At 49.0% G+C, this 21,729-nt stretch overlaps 2 protein-coding genes across 5 annotated transcripts in view; one reads left to right on the forward strand and one right to left on the reverse strand.

Annotated features, from left to right (window-relative positions):
• Nucleotides 1–13,071, forward strand: part of SLC25A26 (solute carrier family 25 member 26) — a 164,980-nt gene extending 151,909 nt beyond the window's left edge. For all 4 annotated transcript variants that reach the window (XM_088831619.1, XM_088831620.1, XM_055414282.2 and 1 more), the window contains 3 exons: nt 6,392–6,456; nt 7,422–7,495; nt 12,654–13,071. In XM_088831619.1, the coding sequence (XP_088687745.1) occupies nt 6,392–6,456; nt 7,422–7,495; nt 12,654–12,771 (257 nt within the window). In that variant the 3' untranslated portion in view covers nt 12,772–13,071. The remainder of the gene's footprint in view (nt 1–6,391; nt 6,457–7,421; nt 7,496–12,653) is intronic.
• A 752-nt stretch (nt 13,072–13,823) lies between these two features.
• LRIG1 (leucine rich repeats and immunoglobulin like domains 1) overlaps nt 13,824–21,729 on the reverse strand; it is a 115,443-nt gene continuing 107,537 nt past the window's right edge. The window contains exons 13-19 of the mRNA XM_055414279.2: nt 20,168–20,488; nt 18,608–18,889; nt 17,698–18,117; nt 17,074–17,199; nt 16,374–16,523; nt 15,597–15,836; nt 13,824–15,511 (exon numbers count right to left, since the gene is read on the reverse strand). Of these exons, the coding sequence (XP_055270254.2) occupies nt 15,252–15,511; nt 15,597–15,836; nt 16,374–16,523; nt 17,074–17,199; nt 17,698–18,117; nt 18,608–18,889; nt 20,168–20,488 (1,799 nt within the window). The 3' untranslated portion in view covers nt 13,824–15,251. The remainder of the gene's footprint in view (nt 15,512–15,596; nt 15,837–16,373; nt 16,524–17,073; nt 17,200–17,697; nt 18,118–18,607; nt 18,890–20,167; nt 20,489–21,729) is intronic.

Raw genomic sequence — 21,729 nt, forward strand, 5'->3', positions numbered from 1 at the left:
TGCTTCCTGCATCACCAGTATCCACTGTCTGGGTCAGTGGGGAAACTGGGACCTGGGCAGCCAATGGATTCGCCCAGAGCTGCAGCCTCTAGTGCTGGCTGACCTGTCCGAGTCACAGAGCTGTCAGACCTCTTTTCTGTCCACAGCTGAGGAAGGAGACTTCGGGGCCTTGCTAGGCATGTTTCCTTACCTGTAGAAGCAACTGACCCTCCATGAAGAGGTTGTTGCTGGGATCGGTGATAGTGTGTGGTGGTGGTGTTTAGTCGCTAAGTTACGTCTGACTCTTTTGTGACCCCATAGACTGTAGCCTGTCAGGCTCCTTTGTCCATGGGATTCTCCAGGCAAGAACACTAGAGTGGGTAACCATTCCCTTCTCCAGGGGATCCTCCCGGCCTAGGGATCGAACACGCATCTGCTGCATTGGCAGGCAGATTCTTTACCACTCAGCTAACTTGGGAAGCCCCTGCATAGCGTGTTAGTGTTTGGTAATCTGTGGAACTACATTTAAGGAATTACTATTTCAGCTAACACCCAGGAAATGAAAAGCTGTCATCATCATAGTGATTCTTAATTGCATGGGGGGAAAAAAGCACATTAATAAATTTAGTATACCTAATCATTGCCTCTACTAGGGTATAGATTTAAAAGCTCCTCCAAGACAATTATCTTATTTTTTCAGCAGACGTCTGATAGGAATTTGCCCAAGGTCTGCAAAAAATTGTTAGTAGATGTACATGTCTTTAACGGAAGACAAAATTAAATAGATTTCTTGTTTATATTCCTTGTTTTGAAATTTTAGTTGGTACAAATATTGACCCTGAGGAACAAGGTTCAGTTCAGTTCAGTTCAGTCGCTCAGTCGTGTCCGACTCTCCGCGACCCCATGAATCACAGCACGCCAGGCCTCCCTGTCCATCACCAACTCCCGGAGTACACTCAAACTCATGTCCACAGAGTCGGTGATGCCATCCAGCCATCTCATTCTCCGTCGTCCCCTTCTCCTCCTGCCCCCAACCTTTCCCAGCATCAGAGTCTTTTCCAGTGAGTCAACTCGTCTCATGAGGTGGCCAAAGTATTGGAGTTTCAGCTTTAGCATCAGTCCCTCCAATGAACATCCAGGATTGATCTCCTTTAGAATGGACTGGTTGGATCTCCTTGCAGTATAAGGGACTCTCAAGAGTCTTCTCCAACACCACAGTTCAAAAGCATCGATTCTTCGGCGATCAGCTTTCTTCACAGTCCAACTCTCACATCCATACATGACCACGGGAAAAACCATTGCCTTGACTAGACGGACCTTGGTCGGCAAAGTAATGTCTCTGCTTTTTAATATACTATCAAGGTTGGTCATAACTTTCCTTCCAAGGAGCAAGCGTCTTTTAATTTCATGGCTGCAATCAGCATCTGCAGTGATTTTGGAGCCCAAAAAAACAAAGTCTGACACTGTTTCCACTGTTTTTCCATCTATTTCCCATGAAGTGATGGGACCAGATGCCATGATCTTTGTTTTCTGAATGTTGAGCTTCAAGCCAACCTTTTCACTCTCCTCTTTGACTTTCATCAAGAGGCTTTTGAGTTCCTCTTCACTTTCTGCCATAAGGGTAGTGTCATCTGCATATCTGAGGTTATTGATATTTCTCCCAGCAATCTTGATTCCAGCTTGTGCTTCTTCCAGCCCAGCGTTCCTCATGATGTACTCTGCATATAAGTTAAATAAGCAAGGTGACAATATACAACCTTGACGCACTCCTTTTCCTATTTGGAACCAGTCTGTTGTTCCATGACCGGTTCTAACTGTTGCTTCCTGACCTGCATACAGGTTTCTCAAGAGGCAGGTCAGGTGGTCTGGGATTCCCATCTCTTTCAGAATGTTCCACAGTTTATTGTGATCCACACAGTCAAAGGCTTTGGCATAGTCAATGAAGCAGAAATAGATGTTTTTCTGAAACTCTCTTGCTTTCTCCATGATCCAGCGGATGTTGGCAATTTGATCTCTGGTGCCTCTGCCTTTTCTAAAACCTGCTTGAACATCTGGGAGTTCACGGTTTACATACTGCTGAAGCCTGGCTTGGAGAATTTTGAGCATGACTTTACTAGCGTGTGAGATGAGTGCAATTGTGCGGTAGTTTGAGCATTCTTTGGCATTGCCTTTCTTTGGGATTGGAATGAAGACTGACCTTTTCCAGTCCTGTGGCCACTGCTGAGTTTTCCAAATCTGCTGGCATATTGAGTGCAGCACTTTCACAGCATCATCTTTCAAGACTTGAAATAGCTCAACTGGAATTCCATCACCACCACTAGCTTTGTTCGTAGTGATGCTTTCTAAGGCCCACTTAACTTCACATTCCAAGATGTCTGGCTCTAGGTCAGTGATCACATTATCGTGACTATCTTGGTCGTGAAGATCTTTTTTGTACAGTTCTTCTGTGTATTCCTGCCACCTCTTCTTAATATCTTCTGCTTCTGTTAGGTCCATACCATTTCTGTCCTTTATCGAGCCCATCTTTGCATGAAAAGTTCCCTTGGAATCTCTAATTTTCTTGAAGAGATCTCTTGTTTTTCCTATTCTGTTGTTTTCCTCTATTTCTTTGCATTGATCACTGAGGAAGGCTTTCTTATCTCTCCTTGCTATTCTTTGGAACTCTGCATTCAGATGCTTATATCTTTCCTTTTCTCCTTTGCTTTTCGCCTCTCTTCTTTTTACAGCTATTTGTAAGGCCTCCTCAGACAGCCATTTCGCTCTTTTGCATTTCTTTTCCATGGGGATGGTCCTGGTCCCTGTCTCCTGTACAATGTCACGAACCTCCGTCCAGAGTTCATCAGGCACTCTATCAATCAGATCTAGTCCCTTAAATCTATTTCTCACTTCCACTGCATAATCATAAGGGATTTGATTGAGGTCATATCTGAATGGTCTAGTGGTTTTCCCTACTTTCTTCAATTTAAGTCTGAACTTCGCAATAAGGAGTTCATGATCTGAGCCACAGTCAGCTCCTGGTCTTGTTTTCGCTAACTGTATACAGCTTCTCCATCTTTGGTTGCAAAGAATATAATCAATCTGATTTCGGTGTTGACCATCTGGTGATGTCCATGTATAGAGTCTTCTCTTGTGTTGTTGGAAGAGGGTGTTTGCTATGACCAGTGCATTCTCTTGACAAAACTCTATTAGCCTTTGCCCTGCTTCATTCCGTGCTCCAAGGCCAAATTTGCCAGTTACTCCAGGTGTTTCTTGACTTCCTGGAACAAGGTTACTGTTTAAAAACCTTTCTAAAAGACAAGCGTAATTGGAAAATACTTCACATTGTGGAAAAGTGATATTCTGTAAGAATTTGCTGCAAGATTGTATACTACACAGTATAGAGACATGAGTCACGACTTGTCACATTGGGCAGCCCGTAAGATCTGGCATGCTTACCCGCTGCACTTTCAGATGTTTTCGCCTTACGTGGCCATAAAGGCAATGATAAAACTTGCCCTTAAACCAGAAATCTTATTTCTCATCCCTGTGTGCTTTTCCAAGTTTAAGCTGATTAAATTATCATAGACAAAGCACTCTCTGGTCATCCTTGGCGCTGTTTGGTGCCCGTGCTTGCTTTATGAACCACTTGGCACAAATATTCAAAAATGTCCCTTGAGATTGGAGGTGTTGATGGCTTGTCATGCTCAGAAATTCCCTTGGCCTCTGGTCAGGGGTTAAATTAGGGGGGGAAAATGAACTTTGGAACTGTTGCCAGCTTCCTCACTTCAAGTTTAACTCCTAAACTTAAAACCATCATTCAGTCTGCATAATTATGACATCTGCTGTATAGTGATATTTGCTATTCTAATGTTCTTTGATTCATTTCCTGTAATGAACACTTACAGTCTCTGGGAGAAGGAAGGAAAGCCATGGCTTGAAATTCTGTAACAGGGTGAAGGATTATCTGGGTAACAAATGACAGGGCCCAATACAGTCTAAAAGAAACGGAAAAACGTTTGTTGCCATTGTTGCTGTTGAGGCCCCATCTGTTTGGGGCTCTCCGCTGGAGCAGCTCTTCCTGCTCCCAGCTAGTGCCAGGGGGACAGTGCGTGGCGGCCCCCGAACGCTGTGCCCCACCCCCACCCCCCCAGCAGATGTTGGAGGTGACAGCTCCAGACTTACTGTAGGCAGGTGGCCCCTTTTGTCTGGAGGGGAGAGAACCCTGAGGACACGTGAGATGTTGTTTCACTGTAAAAATCTAATTTTCCCCGATTCTGGTTCTTGGAAGCAGTTAGCCTAACATTAAGTACAAACGTATCTCTAGTGGAACACATAGAAAATTGTTTCACATGTGATTTGAACACTAAAGTAGCCTGCAGTTGCTATACCAAATAATTATTTCCTGTCTAATACGTTAGCGTGTTCCTTGTATTTATTACCAGAGGTTTACAGTTCCCTTAAGTAAAATGTAGAAAATAACTGCATTTTAACTGAAAATACAGCTCCCCTGCTCCCTCCCCATTATGACCGGTTATTCTATTACATGATCTTCACAAGTCCTTCTTACAGCCTCATAAAAAAAACACTGTGAGGTCTGTGAATTAAAGCAGTCTTTGATATTTGAAGACATTTCAATTGACATTAATAACTTTCATAAAATAAAGTTTCCTTCATGGTAGTAAAATAGGACCTATTTCAGCATATGTGTTTTTGTCTCACTTTCCTTCATATTACTTTGAGGAAACAAATCACTGGGAGAATATTGGCAGGCACCTAGAGTAAAGGAATGGTGAACTTCGCTAATGGCTAAAATAAGTTCAATTTATAGCATCCAAACTTAGTAGAAGACAAATACTGTTCAACATGGGTGATTCGTGAGAGCTTGAGCGGTCAGACGGGGGACTGATGATGTCCTTGTCAATTTTTAAGCCTTTTTAGTTGGTTTAGGTCAGTTTGAAACATTTTCAAACAGGAAAATGGTTATGCACTTAGGAATTTAAACAACTGGACAAATTTGTGTTTGTCTATCAAAGTCATTGTGTAATGAAACAGTACTACTTTTGGAGCCAAGATCCATGTGACTTTGAGTATCAAAGGCAGAATAAATGGTTAAGTGGTTTAAAAGAGAGTAGTGTTTGAGGATTGAGGCCACAAAACTGTAAAAATACTTGCAGTTTAGGAGGTCTGTGAATTTCAGGCAACTTTTGAATTGGGAGGAAAACGTTTCACATTCATAACGCAGAGCTGGCTAAAATAAAAGGCAACCTAGTATACATGTTTCTGGTTTTACTCTTTGGCCCTAAGATTTGTGCCCTTCTGGGTATATCTTTCAAGAAGTCAGCAGCATAATAAATAACATAATGTTACCAAATGGAGGCGGTTCAGTTTAATGATCTTATTTCAGCAACATATTTAGAAGGATATTTGGCAGAGATCAAATGACCTCCTTGTCCACACAACCCAGAACTTAGAGGGAGAGGCTGCTATTTCTGGAGCATCCTTCACACACTTGTTGTGTTCAGCTCTTAGAAAACTGTCCAGTTTCACTGTGGGTCATGGAAGCTGAATCTTTAGAAAACCCTTTTGGGCTTACTGTTTAAGTCTTTTTTGGGACTTTGGGGGACTGCAGTATCTCTCTGTATCATATTGAATAAAATACTGATACCAGATACCATGATTTCTGTTCAAAGAAAAAGTCTTCCAACTCCTCTGTCTGTACATACAGACCCCTTTAAAATATGTGGATTTTTTTTAAAGATCCATTTGGCAGTCATGGAATTTAAATAAAGAGGACAGAGCTGTAAGGAAGAACTCAGGCTTGAATCAAGACTGACTCTAACAAGAAATGAGTTTAGAAATCTTGTTACTCTAGCTGTCTCAGAAGTCTGGAAATACAGAAAAAAGTACTCTCTTAACCATTAAAAACCCAGCCATGTGTATGAAAAGTTCCCACAGCAGTACACATGTTTCTCTTTGCCAGTTTTGCCTCAGAGCAGAAACCATGGCAGCGTTTTGGAGTCAGATTAGAGAACATAGGCCTGTGGAAGGCATGGACCCCCTGAGACTCTTGGGGTGCAGCAGTGCCTCAGACAGGGGCGGGGTCTGACCAGATACCCCCATGTACACGGAAAGGCTTGTGTGCTGCTTCACAAGAGAGCAAGATACATTGTGGGGCCTTTTTTTAAAACTTGAGCATATAAAACGTTGTCCCGCCACCTCTTTGATATGCAGTTAGACATCACTGCCAAGCAGCAGAGCGTGTGGGTAAAGATTTTCCGCGTGTGCTTCCTATTCTTGAATCAGTCAAGTGGATGTAATGATAAAGAAGTATTTTTGGCAGAGTTACGAGGAATTCTAGAATGAAAATTATAAAATGCCGGGTAACGTGGTAAACAATGCCTCACTTGTGTGTTGCGTGTCTTTCTGTGCACAGGTGGCTTTGCAGCTGCAGTCACCACGCCTCTGGACGTGGCCAAAACAAGAATCATGTTGGCAAAGGTAAGTGGTAAAATAACGTATCAGAGACACAACAGATGCTTGTCTCCATTAGGGCCAGAGCTTATATGTGTATACACTGAACAGAGGTTGCAATAATACCTGCAAGTTAGCAGCCTCACGCTGCCTGTTGAATCACGAGTGGAACTGCCTTTGGACAAAGCGCTGTCCACAGGAATCGCTGTGATGGCTGTCTTTTTGACATCATTTTCCTCTGTATGATGTGAACAGGTAGGGCTGGTAGGGCCTCTGGCTGGTAATACTGTTTTCAGAAACTCGCTGTTTCTACTGGTGACAGTCCTGAGGCTCAGAGAGTTGGCCCGCTTCACGCCAGGCAGCAAGTATGAGGATCTGAACTTAGATCATGCTTATTAAGCTTTCACCAGATGAAATAGGACAGTTTTCAGAACTGTTAACAAATGCCATGAAGAAAAAAATTATCTTTAAAAGGGCTACATCAAGACTTCAGAGAAATCCACGGAACATACCTGAACCAAAATGATGACTCTGAAAGGTCATGCCCTTGTGGAAAAGTGAAAGAAATAAAGACAGAATTGCAGTACGAACCTAACGTAGTGTTCTTTATTAAATGTGTGCATTAGCCACTTAGAGAAGTTCCATGATACCATTTTACTGATGACTCCCCATCCTTCTCAGAGCAATTATACCGCTTCCCATCTTTTTCTCGGTTAGTAGTTGTATGCGAATTGTCTGGGGAAGCTCTGCTCATAGGTTGATGGTGAGAGAAGTCACCTAGAAAAGCTGCTTCGGGTGGGATTTGGGCCAGATCAGTGCTTGCTGGCAGCTTCGGATGTGGGGGCTTCTAGTTCAGTGAGAGCCAGGGAGCTGATTCCCTCGGGACTCCCCAGTCTGCCTGAAACTGTCCTCGGTGAGGGTGTCGGGGAGCCAGCTGTAAGTGGGTTGGGGAATTTTGTGAGATGATATCTTCGCTTTGTCTTTCCTTGCAGGCTGGTTCCAGCACCGCGAGTGGGAACGTCCTCTCTGCTCTGCACGCAGTTTGGCGGACACAGGGGCTGTCGGGGTAAGGCCAGGAGGGGAGGCCTCTCCTCCCTCCTCCTCCTCCAGCCCAGCGTCGGGCACACCCACCCTTCTTCCCTGCCTGTCCTGATTGTAGAAGCCGTCCTGTCTGACGTTGCATCTGTGAGGTGCTGTTGCACAGGTCCCATTGCGATGTCTGTGTGTGTGGCCCCTGCCGGGTTCTGGGCTGCAGCAGTGGGAAAGCCAGCGTCCGCTTGTGTAAGGCAGGACCCGAGTGACGAAGGTAGCGTTGTTAGAAAGCATTTGTGGTTTGGGACACTTTTACCTATTATTAGTTATCACCTTCAACATTGCACAGTGCGTGACTCCTCCCTTGAAGCCTGCAGCTTTGTATCGTCAGCCAAGTGCTTCATACTCGAGCATGGTGTCCCACAAAGCTCTCTCTAAAATGCTATTTCAGCATTGGTTTTACAACATGCAAGCCTGTCCAAGCGCTTCCCTGGTGGCTCAGCAGTAAAGAATCTGCCTGCAGTGCAGGAGACACAGGCTTGATCCGAGTTAGGAAGATCCCTTGGAGAAGGAAATGGCTACTCACTCCAGTATTCTTGCCTGGGAAATCCCATGCACAGAGGAGCCTGGTGGGCTACAGTCCATGGGACACAACTAAGCGACTAAGCACCAAAGCTGGCTAAAGGTTGGGATCTGTACAGATGGGTGAAGTCATGATTCTCTATGGAATCATCTCCAGGGATTTTTCTGAGAGCCCAGCCTCCTTTCAGGGAAGGTTGAAGGAAGCCTAGTGACAAGGCTTGTGTGAAACAGCCAAGCCACAGTAGTGCTGCCTCCTCGTCCCAGGGCTGTGTCCGTCATTTATGTGACTAGTTTTGTGTCCATTTGGCAGGTTTTGTTGCAGCTCACTGACAGTCTGGAGAACCTGGTGTGGGTTAGCCAGGCCCAGGCGAGGGTATTTTGCAGAAGAGCCCCATGCTTTATTCACAGTAGCTAACGGTGTGTAGCTTCACTGGCTGTGCCACCTCTGCGTGCCTGTAGGACAGGGTATGGAGCCCAGGGCTGGGTTCACCAGAGAGGAGTGGGTGAGCCTGGGAGGGTAGGGTGGTAGCTCGTCTGTCCCGAGTCAGTGACTCACGGCTAATAGAGGGTGAGGAAGTAGGAATCTGGTTGCTCATAGTTGAGGCACGTTGATTTTGACATCAGTTCCTCCTGAAGAAAGAAATGGCGTAAGGGGGGGAAAAAAAGAGCTATGAAGTAGCCCAGGAAAGATTCTCAGAGCTTCAGATAGTGACTGGGCCACACAGAGGTGTTGCATGCAGTAGTTTTTTTAGGTCATCGTTGTCAGACTGCCAAATTTTACTCGTTTGTTTTGACATCTTTCTTAAGAGTCTCTGGCAACTACTGGTCAAACCTCTGCCCTAGACCTTAGCCCTGTGGACTCTGAGTGGGGCTGCAGCATGCCTGCCTTTTTCAGGAAGGTGGGGATGTGTGTGTGGGTGGCCTTGTTGGCAGGACCATGGCACCAGAAGCTCGCGGAGGTGGGATTTCCCTGAGATGGTCCAAGGTGAACCTTCCGTGTCTTGGTGGTGCTGTCACTGGGTGCTCCCTCGTGTGGCCACGCCAGAATCGCAGGCAGACAGGCTGTCATCCTCATGCAGGGGGCCTGCCCCTGTCCCTGCTGTCAGCCCTGTGAAGGGAATCTCATCTCCAGAAGCTTCTTGAATCTTGGGCTCCCATTGGTATGCCCAGTGCGGTCCTTAGCAGAATGTTCATTAGCTTCCCATTAATGTGATAAGAGACAAATAATTTGACAAGGGAACTGTAACAAAAGGCAAAGAAACAAAGGCCCTGCCACCGTGGGCAGCTGTTCTGAGCAGTGGGCCTAGGCTTCTGCTGCTTCCTCTGTCCTCCACGCAGAGTCCCCGGGGGCTCCTGGTGGTCCTGGAACATGCCTGCCAGCTTTGCAGAGAGTTCCAGTTACCTTGCAGGTACAGCCTTGTGCCTGTGTACACGTACATACCGCCCCCCTCCGCACATCCCAAGCCCAGCTCAGGGCTGGTGCTGAGCTCCTGGCATCCATTAAAGCAGTGACGCGCTTGGGTCACTCCGGGGAGGGCGTGGGAGATATGCCCTCAGGCAAGGAATTATGGAACTAAGGAATTATGAATCAAGTATCAGTTCAGTTCAGTCGCTCAGTCGTGTCCGACTCTCCGCGACCCCATGAATCACAGCATGCCAGGCCTCCCTGTCCATCACCAACTCCTGGAGTTCACTCAAACTCATGTCCATCGAGTCGGTGATGCCATCCAGCCATCTCATTCTCTGTTGTCCCCTTCTCCTCCCGCCCCCAATCCCTCCCAGCATCAGTCTTTTCCAGTGAGTCAACTCATCACATGAGGTGGCCAAAGTATTGGAGTTTCAGCTTTATCATCAGTCCTTCTAATGAACACCCAGGATTGATCTCCTTTAGAATGGACTGGTTGGATCTCCTTGCAGTCCAAGGGACTCTCAAGAGTCTTCTCCAACACCACAGTTCAAAACCGTCAATTCTTCGGCGCTCAGCTTTCTTCACAGTCCAACTCTCACATCCATACATGACCACTGGAAAAACCGTAGCTTTGACTAGACGGACCTTAGTTCGCAAAGTAATGTCTCTACTTTTTAATATACTATCTAGGTTGGTCATAACTTTCCTTCCAAGGAGTAAGCGTCTTTTATAGATGTTAGTTAACAACAATGTATCAGTATTGGTTCATTCATCATAACCAGTGCATCATATTGATGTAAGATATTAGTAACAGGATAAACTGTCTTTTGGAGAAGGCAGTGGCACCCCACTCCAGTACTCTTGCCTGGAAAATCCCATGGATGGAGGAGCCTGGTGGGCTGCAGTCCATGGGGTCGCGAAGAGTCGGATACAACTGAGCGACTTCACTTTCACTTTTCACTTTCATGCATTGGAGAAGGAAATGGCAACCCACTCTAGTGTTCTTGCCTGGAGGATCCCAGGGACAGGGGAGCCTGGTGGGCTGCCATCTGTGGGGCTGCACAGAGTCGGACACGACTGAAGCCACTTAGCAGCCCTCGGGCAAATTGGTTTCTCAAATAAAAATACCACACGCTCATCCAGCCGAGTGGGCTGAAAGCAGATGGGGGGCCTGTTTATCCTGCTTGCTCCGTGCTCTAGCTTGATACCTGGCCTTTGTTTTTCTCTCCTGTGCCCTTTGCTCTCTGCCGCTGCCCTAGTCCCTTGCATGGCGCCCAGTGTGTCGTCTGTCCCGCGTGCAGCCCCTCCAGCGAGGCTCCGCTCTGCTGCAGTCCCTGTGTCTGAGTCTGGTTGGGGGTGCTCACTGGACAAATTACTCTACGTTAAGTCTGTAATGACGTTAACAGACTCCGTTGTCATCCAGTGAAGCCATAAACTGCTTCCGTCTGCCCCTAGCATGGAGCAGCTGAGCTCATTAGCAGCGGGAGCGGAATGAGACACTGGCTGTGGAAACAAGTCAGGGGGGAGGCTCCTGTGGCAAATGTCATTTCCACAGCTTGGCCCCTGCCGCCCTCCTGGCCAGCACGGCTCTTTGGAGGGTGGGGATGGGAGGTGAAGCTGTTCTCCAGGTCAAAAGGACCTAGGGGCCTCAACGCAGAAATTTTGGGACACCTCACACAGAAACAATTTGCATGGTGCTAGGCTGAGCAGCTTTTTCCTTACAAGTGTGTTTTCATCTTCTGTAGAATTTTCACGTGGACAAGAAAAAGAGGTTCTCATTTTGGGTATCATTTTAGTTGATGATTTGAATTCTCAGCTAACTAAACCACTGACCCCCAGAACTCCTCTCGAGTCCAACGTTTTCCTCAGAAGTGCTGAGGGCTACACGGTGGGGTTGTCTGAGGAGTGGGGAGCTGGCCTCTCCTGGCAGTCAGACAGAAAGAGGGCAGCTGGGCAGCCGTGGATTGGGCTGCCCTTGGGGTCTCCTTCCTGTCCGGGTCTTGGCGAGTCCCCCTTTAGCTGAGCATGGAGGTTTCCCAGACTGTCAAGGCTACCCCAGGCTCCTGTTGGCATAATGTATATATTTTCAGCTTTCCTCCCTAGATCTGACCCAAAGTATTTTTAGTAGTGAATTCACTACTTCTGACTTTGTAATTTTTTGTGTACACAAGTACTGTTGGTAAAAAGGTTCAATTATTACAGACACATAGGTGAGGAAAGTCTCCACAGGAAGTTGAGGACACAAGTCAGCCGTGTTTGTCCAACATGCAGTCATATTACACTGCTCTGGGACTTCTTTTAGAACCCATTTTGTCTGTCTTCCATGAGTCCCTGTGGACGACCTTATTTTTCAATTGCAGACTCCCAGGTTTGTCTCCTGTACCAGAATCTGTAATCTGAGAGTGGGTTCTTTGCAGTTTCTGTTTCATCAGTGAAACCACGATGACCATCTCTGAACAAATAACTGTGTCGCTCTGGGAGTGTATTAAACAATGACTGCCCAATTTACAACCCCAGTAACATTGTTCTTTTACTTTGCATTTCTTTATTATTCCAAAGTTGCAACTTTGATGGTGACTGGCCTTCCTTAGTGCTTGGGGACAAAACCCATAATGAGGTGCTGTTCCTCTCCCAGCTGGAACAACCCGCCTGTCTTGCCCTTCATTAGAGGAGAAAAAACAGGACCCATGGGGACTGGATTCCCCAAGTGGCTTCATATTTGTGGGTTTTAAGGACAAAATAGGGTCAAATGAGCCACTGGGAGGATCTCCCGAAACACCCAGGGCCACTTCAGGTTTAAGGTGTGGGGGCGCTCCAGCCTTCCCCAGGAGTCAGCTCATTGACAGCTTTATTAAAAAGTTCATCTCGTCGTCTCTCGAAGACAGAAATGGTGCAAAAGTTGTTAACATAACTCTTGTGGGGATTGAGTTAGCTTGGACTAATTGCTGGACTTAGTGGTGGGTGCTCACGAGTAAGCTCTGTTTAGTATTCGGCCACTTTCGCCAACAAACAGCTGGGCTCCAGCTTTAGCAAGTCTGCTCGGGAATGTAAGTGCCATTCTGAAAGGGAAAACACACACATCTAAAGTGCTGTGTGGGGGTTAATGAGCGTGGTGTGTTAAGTTGAGCAAGTTGTGGGTGTTTGAATTTAACCTTTTACACACACACAATTTTTAAAAGTCTTTCCTCTCGCCTCCCACCAGATTATTTGCAGGTGTCTTCCCTCGAATGGCAGCCATCAGTCTGGGAGGTTTCATCTTTCTTGGTGCTTATGACCAAACTCGCAGCTTTCTGTTGGAACTTGGCAGAGAGAGCCCCTGAATCAGAGACGGCCCCTGCCTTCAAGAAAGGATCCTGCTGTGAGAAGAGTTTCCCTTCCAGTGAGCAGCTGTCCAGCCATCTGAACAACGAGACCCAGTGCGGAAGTCCAGTCCCGCTCGGGTTACAACATGGAGGACATGTCCTCCGCGCGGCAGGCTGGCTGGGGTGACGTCATCGGCTCGTTTGCCAGAGTTGAGAGGGAAAATGATGTCCACAGCGGTACTTTGAACAATTTTTTTCTCCGAATCCCCTAATAAATAAGCATGGTAATGCTGAGTCCAGGCCCTTTCAGAGCCTTCATTTGATCTGTATCTGATCTTTCATTTCCTGCCACCTGTCAGCCAAAGGCAGGGATGGTTACAATTTTAAAAGAATGGCTAGAAGGAGACTTATGGAAAAAGTTGGGGATGTGGGTGGGTTTTTCCCCTGGGTTAATTCCAGTTGCGTCAGCTTACAGCTTTGTGTAAAAAGAATGAACTACAGGTGCACGGCAGCATCCTTGCTGGGTAACCAAGCTGCTGGTCTTAATGACCATGGGATTTCACCTATAAAAACACACTTGTATTCTTTTACAGAGCGGTGTCCAGCCGCTCATGTGGGGTCTCGTGAGAGAGAACCTGGTCTCGGCTCAGTGAGTAGGTAGGCCGTCACTGACCTCTCCCCCTGTTTCAGACTCAAAGCAAGGGCCGGGGCTGGCTTTGGAGACAGGGTGGTTTCATCCTTCCTAATCAGTAAGGTTCACTGTTAGGAATTTTAAGCTCAGCACTGGAAATCGAAGAGATGAAGTGAGAAGGTCACCATTCTGGAGCTTGACTAATAAGCTCCAGGTGTTAGAAAAATTCAGAGAGAAATCTTAGGCATCTAGTGCTGGCATGTCTTCCCTGGAGCAAACAGTATATAGTTCTGCTTTGACTAATTTTTTTTTCCTTTTCAAGAAGTAAAAGGGTAATTAAGGCAGGATGACTCCCTTACAAAGGCAGTCTCTGGAATTAAACAGGATGAAGCACGGCTGGTTAATGTAGGTATAAAAACAACCCACCACACACTTAACATGTTATAAATGAACCTTTATTAAAGACACTTCAATGCCATTTGTTAGACACTTCAATATTTTACATGTTTTTCAATGTACATTGTACCAAAATTTCTATAAATAAATAACTTTGTACATAAAAGTAATACTTCCTCTTTCACATTGCCTCTCAGAAGCAGCAAATTCACATATTTTGTGGAAGTAACAATCAGTTAACTGTTGAGAACAGAATTCTAGATGTGCTTACCTTTTGAAACAGTGGTGACACCTGACAGTGAAATTTAACATAGCTAAGTAACCATTCCATCAATACGTCCCCCTTCAGCTTTTTGGCTGAAGGAACTTGGCTTTCTGAGATTTTTAAGGACCTTGTTTCAATGTAATTTTTCCTGAAATACACATTGGCACTCACAAGATGGTTAGCAACAGGTCTCAAAAAAAGTGCAAAAATACCCAAAACCCAGGACGAGGGGCTGATCTCTGAGAGTCCAACCCCCTGGCCATCTGGGCGAGGGAAGGACATGGCCAGGCCTGCTCTGGATCCTCAGTAGAGACATGAGCCCTGAAAATGAGGACTCGGGTTTTTTTTCTCCCCTAAGGCCAATGTAATATTAATTATATCGGCAGAACTATAACAACATCACTATTGAAAAATCCACAGGTACCAACACCAGCAGCCTCTATCTTATTAAAAAGCCTCAAATGACCACTGAACGATTCTGAAAAGACCACATTTGCCTTTCTCACAGAAGGAAGAAAGGCATCCTAATTGATGGAACCGATTGCTTGTGGTGGATTAACAACCTATATTCCACCTGTTAGAGAAAGAACTTAAACCGATGAGAACGCCTTCACCATGAAGGAATGTGATGTCTGCCCCTCCAGGCTCTATGGGGAGGTCCCCGCAACACTGTCCACACACAAGCAACCAGGACAGGAAGTTGCTTCCACTGCAAACACAGCCTCTGGTGGTAAAGCATCCCAGGGTCTGTACCAAGCCAGAGTGCCTCCTTTCCACCCATCTACCAAAACCTCCTGTGAACAAATGTGGTTTGTAGCTTCAAGGAACTCCATCCATGCATTAAGGCACCAGAACTATCCCCACCTCCAAAATTAAACAGCAACCAGTATGAAAAATAATATTGTCAATATTGTACGATTTTTGTTTCTGTTAACCATGCACTAAAGATTAAAATAGCCTCTGTAAAAGATATATATAATATATATGGCATCTCTGAGAACTCTTATGTACAAGGGTACCAAATACGTCTCTACCTTTTGTACACGCCAGCCTCTTGCATTTCTGTGCTTCCACTGCAAGTCCTTTCAGACTCTTGCCGCTCCACGTGGAGGTGAGAACTATGTACAAATCAGTGATGCCCAAAGCCAGGCGGCCTCACCCACCTCTCTTTCCTGCAGTCGCCATGAGAGCCGAGGTAGACAAAGCCTAGCTTTTCGGTGCAAACAGCAGTGGTGTGCTCCGTCTCCCGGGGGACTGTCCTGTCAGGGGGGTGGACTCGGAACCGGAGTCACAGGCTTGGGGGAGGTGTCCGTTGGAAAGAAGCAAGTGCTGGCCTTCACTGGGCACGTCAGGGGAGCCCGAGGTGGCGTCCGTGAGCTCAGGCTTGCCTGGAGTTAACACAGATGAAGGCTGGAGGTCTAAGGAGTCCGGCTCACACAGCCGTGCTAGAGTCCAAGAGGATGCCCCTAGGAGGAGAGAAAGGAGAGGCCACGTCAGCCCGGCCGCACACCCCCATCGAATGGTGACCCTCGGAAGACAGAGCCCCGTTACCTTTCCCATCGAGAGGCACCACGGGCTTCAAGGCGGCCCACATTCTGTCGTGGTTACTGGGGTAGAGGGGCCCCCTGCTTGGATGCAGTGGAGAGTGCGGGTGCTCACTCGGGCTGGGCTCCTGGCTGCTCGGGGTTCCTGGCTGTCGGCTGTCTCCAGGCTGAAGCTGGCAGGCTGGCTCCGTGGAGTACCCGTGCGAGTCAGCACTGCAGTCACTGCACCCCATTGGGCCGCCACGCTCTGTGGATGAGCCGGAGAACCATCAACTGGACTACTCTGTAAGGCCCGAGCCCTGCTCTCATCACCTCCGTAAACACCTCCCCTCCCAAGTCCGTTCACTGAAAAAGGACTGTGGCCAACACCAAGCTATTCGTGAAGAACAGAGGTCTTCCACATTGAAATGCTTCAGATTACAGTGAACTGATACACTCTGATCTCAGGGGGAAAATCCAGCGTGCATGAGGCGTTGTGCAGTGTCAGAAGTCTCCTGAACAATTAGACATCTCGTGTCAGCGGCTCTGGTGAAAAGGTACCTCTTTATCTGTCACTTAAAAATCTAAATGCATGCTTAACACACCGTAGTATTACTTGAGACATCCTATTCTGGAATTTAAAAAGAACCAGGCCACACTTCCTGTTTATAGAGTGAATGCCCAGTTCTGAGATGGTTTGACATCAATCATGTGTCTCCCCCCACAACTTTCATGTAGCGAGTAGGTCAACTCAAATTTTGATCTCAAGAGCTAAATACTTTTTCCTGAGGAAAGCGTCTCATACCCATTGTCTTCTGGGGACCGGGTGGGCCATCAGCTTTCTCCACCACTTTCCAGGGCTCCTTGGTGAACCCGACACAGAACTTGGGCTGCCTGCACATAACACCGTGAGCTTCCACCTCGGGAAAGAGGCCTGCGTCTCTTGGACAAACACCTGCAACAGACTCCCATCCGGTTAGACGCCCTTCCTCTGAGGTGAGGCTTAGCGCTTCAGACGATGCTGTCTGAAAAGAATGGGCAAGGCGACCAGCACAGGGATGCTATTCAAGAGGTTCCTTCCAGGGGTTTGTTCCTGGGCTGATAACCCAGAGGTCCAGCGAGGACCCTTTTCTAACACTGCCTTCACACCAGGCAGGCCTTGCAGCACCCACAGCCTGAGCAGTTCTGGGTTTGGATAAACTCACTCCAAACCACTGCTCAGACTTCCCCCATTCCTGTGGGCACTTCCTACTTTGAGAGACTGGAAGAGCAGACCTGGGCAGTCTCCCTACTCCAGGAATGGGGGTGGTGGGGGGTGTGTGTGTTTCTGAGCTGTCTCGTCCTTTGCTGCTCTTAAGTCCTACCTTATCCGGATTATGGTGAACCCACCAGAGACCCTGTGGAACTTGCACAGGTTAAGTCCCAAAAGACCCACCAGCAGACTTGAGTCACCCAAGCTGCCAGGTCCCCATGCTTAAGAGGATGCGCCTGGGCCGAGGCCCTACCGTTGCTCTCCAGATGCCCGTTGGCCTGGTGGCTACCTTCCGTCCTGACCATAGTCTCCTGTCGGTCCGAAAGCGTCCCCTGAGAAGAGAGGTAGCTCGGAACATCTGGGGGCACGATGGTTTCATCTGCAAGGAGACAAGGTGGTCAAACACGAGGGGTCCTGATCCTTTGTGGTGACAACACAAGCAGACGCGGGCACCGGGCAGCCTCTGTAAAGCTGTGCAGAGACACCGTGTGGCATCCGTGCACTGGAGAAGCCTCCTAGTACCTGCTTCGCCTGACTTTACCCAGGTATTGGGAGAGATGTCTGTCTCCCTTCTCACCACTGCCCAAGAGAAAAACAGCCTGATGAAATCCCTTCAGCAACAACCCATGACACAGCAGCAAAGCCCGATGGCTCAGAAGACTGCACAGTTCGTAATGGACTTGCATTGAGAGTATTCCCTTTGAGATGTGCTATTCTCGAAAGATCAAAGAGTGTCATTGAGAAAGATCAAATGGTGTCATTCCCCAAGGTTCTAGACTTCTGAGTACACTGAGAGTCTCGAGAAAGCCTCTGGCCTCCTTCCCAAACATCCTGGCTGCTCCCCGCCCCGCGAGCCCCCTCGGCCGCAGCAGCTCACCGGTGTTCGTGACGCTGTACTCCTCGCTCTTCTTCCTGGTCTGGTAGATGATGCACACCCAGACGAGGGAGGTGAGCACGATGCTGCACACCACGGCAATGGTGAAGATGCCCACGGTGGTGCCGTCCTTCCTGCAGCCTGGGGTGGGCAGGACGCTCAGCTGGCTGTGTGCGCGCTCCGTGCCCAGGGTGTTGGACATCTCACAGGTGTAGCGGCCCGCGTCCTCCACCACCACGTTCTGAACGACCAGCAGCTGGTTGCCGGGGGTGAAGTGGTGGCGTTCGGTGAGGCTCAGGGGCCGGTCCCCCTTGAGCCAGGTGATGCGGGGCGGAGGGCTGCCGGCTGCCTTGCACTGCAGGGCCACCGTTTCTCCCACGGACACCACGCGGTCCTCCAGCGGCACCGCCAGGGATGGGGTCTCTGCAAGAAAGTGGGGGTGTCACTGTGTCTCTGTGGGCCTCTGCTGTTCCAGGTCTGTCTCCTGGAACAAGGACAGTCCAACGCAGCATGCAGCAAGCATCCATCTGGGAGCTTTTATCTGAGTGGCTAGGTTTTCTACCAGAGGGACTAAGCCATGCTGTCTGGGGATGAACTGACCTCAAGCCACAGAACCCCCATGGTTCTCACACCGCCCGGGGCCAGGCCCATATCTGTCCCTCCTGACCCACCCTGCCCGCCCGAGGAGGGCAGTTCTTCAGAGTGTCTTATACACCTAAGTCCTATGGAGACTCTAATTTGATAGCTTCTTTTTTTTAAAGAGAGGGACCCACTTATTTTGCTTAAAGTAAAAACCGCCGCTTGCACTCCCCTACCCCAGGCTTCACAGGACAGTCAGAACCGTGCCTCTAGGTCCCAGTGATGTGTAAGAAAATCTCTCCCTCACACACACACACTCTCTCAGCGTGCGCACCCAGGACAGTCAGCGTGGCGTTGGCCGAGACGGAGCCGGCCGAGTTCTGGGCGGTGCAGCTGTAGAGCCCTGCGTCGTCGGTCTTCACGTCTGTGATGAAGAACACGTCGTCGTCGGGCATGACGTGCATGCGGCGCTCCCGGGCGGCGGGGAAGTCCGTGCCCCCGTCCTTCTGCCAGGCGATCTGGGGGCTGGGATGGCCGGTGGCGGCACATTCAAGGCGGGCCGTGGTGCCGGTCCGGATGGCGATGTCGTGGGGCATTTTGGTGAACGAAGGGAACACTGCAGAGCAGACAGAGTCAAGGCTGTAGAAGGCTGGGTGCAGAGGCCAGGAGTGACACCCCCACTCCCGGGTGTCAGCTCGCCACTCACCGCCCTTCGGGCAGTGTCCGCCTAGGACCGCTCCCCCGGAACCAGGAACAGGGCTTTCTGAGCGCCGCTGACCGCTCCCGCTGCAGGGGCAGCAGTTATCACTCCCTCTCATCGTGCACACAAGGGTGGCTTGGACCCCTTCAATGGAAGGCGCCCCTGAAACATGTCCTACTGTCTGTCCTGTGGTGATCAGTCTGTAGAGGGATACCCCATAAGTGCCAGGGCCTGATGCCTGCCTGCCTGCTTCAGTCACCCTGAGGTAGCCTGAAAAACAAGGACATCTGCTCCTGCCAGGTGCTGTGGCAGGGAACGTGACATGCTTTCAGCCTGGAGAAGGCAATAGGATGGCTCTTCTGTCTGTCTTGAAGAAAACCCATTTAGGAACCTTGGTGCTGGAACCATTCAACTATAGATTTAATAAATCAAGAGAATCTTGCTATGTTACAGGGCAGGGTGCTATTAACTGCTCAAGCTCACTACAAGAAACAGCAGCCCCGAAGAGGGCCATTTTGACAGGCTCTCGAGCTGGCTGCCGAATAAAAATCCTTGTCAGACACCTCCAAGACCGTTCTGCTCCCGGGTCACTGGCCCGGCCCCACCCGGGCTGGCCGCCGGCCCCAATGCTGGGCCGTCTCCTTGGAGGGCAGCAGCTTCCCCAGCATTGGGGTGCACTTGGAATCTGGCTGCCAGGCGTCCTGGGCTGAGGAGGATAGTAAGTGAGGGGCGAGGCGGGGGCGGAGAAAACACAAGGTTTGGCCCTACCTGCAATGTATTTTAATGAAAGTGAAGTGAAAGTGGCTCAGCCGTGTCTGACTCTTTGTGACCCTGTGGACTATCAGTCCATGGAATTCTCCAGGCCGGAATACTGGAGTGGATAGCCTTTCCCTTCTCCAGGGGATCTTCCTGGCCCAGGGATTGAACCCAGGTCTTGCGCATTGTAGGCGGATTCTTTACCAGCTGAACCACAAGGGAAGCCTACTTTACATAATAACTGCATTAAAAAAAAAATCACCCATAAAGAATCCACTGAGAATAAACCCTACAATCTGCTACTCCTGAGCCCAAGCCAGGCCACAGTGTGTGACAGAATGACATCTCCCATCTCAATCATTTCCAGATGGATGACAGAGCAGTCCCGAGTGTGGCTCTGCAGGAACCCGACCCCCTGTGCAAAGAGGGCACACTTACCGTGCACGGTGAGCTTGGCCTTGTGCGAGTAGGAGGAGCCGAAGTGGTTGGTGATGACGCACTGGTAGCGGCCCTCGTGCGCGAAGGTGACGCGGCGCAGGTGCAGGACGGTGGTATACTCCATCACCTCCCCGTCCTGAGCGCGCACGTGGGCGAAGTTCTCCATGTCGGCGTTGGCCAGCGCCTCGTTGTCCTTCTTCCAGGCGAACGTCATTGGGGAGCTGCTGCTGCTGGCAGCCGAGCAGGTGAAGCGGACGTCCTTGCCCACCACGGCTGTGATGGTCTCTGGCTGGGTGATGATCTGGGGCTTTGGCAAGTCATCTGGGGTGAGAAGAGCCAGCTGTAAGGCACTAGGACCCTTCAGGACATGGGGACCAGCTGCAGTTCTCGCGAACGAGAAACTCAGACCTCAGCGGGTCCCTGAGAACCCTCAGCTCTACCAGATACCGTCCGGGATGTGCACTGTGGTTATCTGACCATATCCAGCTCCATGAACAGTGATCCCTCCATGATCACGCCCCTCGAGTACAGGCATATCCACCGGTGCTCAGTTATCAAACAGCCCTCAACTTCCCTGAGGCTACAGCTGTACTCAGAGAAAACTCACAGAGCATCACCAACCACTGTGAATGCAGAGCGCCCCCACCCCTCAAACTTTACTCCAAAGGGAGTAGAGTATGAAGTACTCCAGAACATCACTTACTTCCCTCGTAGCTCAGTTGGTAAAGAATCTGCCTGCAATGCCGGAGACCTGGGTTTTGATCCCTGGGTCGGGAAGATCCCCTGGAAAAGGGGATGGCTGCCCACTCCAGTATTCTTGCCTGGAGAATCCCATGGAGAAAGGAGCCTGGCGGGCTACAGTCCATGGGGTCGCAAGAGTTGTACATGTCTTAGCTACTAAACCGCCACCACCAGAACATCAGAGTAATGGCTCGTGAAACTGTACACCTCTATTAAAGAAGTGAGAATGTTAGCAAAAATGATCACCATCAGCTTTTTTGGAATCTCAGGAAATAACTAGTCTGTAACAACCCAAGGAGTGTTGATTCAAGGAAACACTTGAAGAAAAGTGACCATTCTGGCATAACTTACCTGAGGTCCCCCATTCCTCTCTCCCCAGCTCTATGCAAGCATTAAAACCCCACAAGCCTAGTAACTAGTGAGGCAAACAGGACGGGTTGGGCACACCCACAGAAGCTGCATTTACTTGGCCTGATACAGTCTGCTCAGCAAGGGGAGCCCCGGCCTGGGGCATGTGGTACAAGTAACCAGCAGTCAGTGCTGAGGCAGGAGGATCGCTGGAACCATTAAGAGGGTGGCCAGGAGACCGCAAAGGAAATCGGGTGAGTGAAATGTCACCAGTGGGCTCTGAAGAGGTCCAGTAATCTGAGGACCTAGAAGGCCACCCGCATGTGCAGGACTAGGCATGTGCCCAGGAAAGACCTGAGAGAGTGCAGATTTCTTCCCTGTGACCCGCATCGAAGATCAAATAGGAAGCGATGGCACATCCCCAACACACACCATGTTCATAGACCGCAAAGACTTAAGATGGCAGTATTCCC

This window comes from Moschus berezovskii, chromosome 24 (genome assembly GCF_049115385.1).
Source record: "Moschus berezovskii isolate FMDL1 chromosome 24, NW_MosBer_1.0, whole genome shotgun sequence".
In the NCBI taxonomy this organism is placed as follows: domain Eukaryota; kingdom Metazoa; phylum Chordata; class Mammalia; order Artiodactyla; family Moschidae; genus Moschus; species Moschus berezovskii.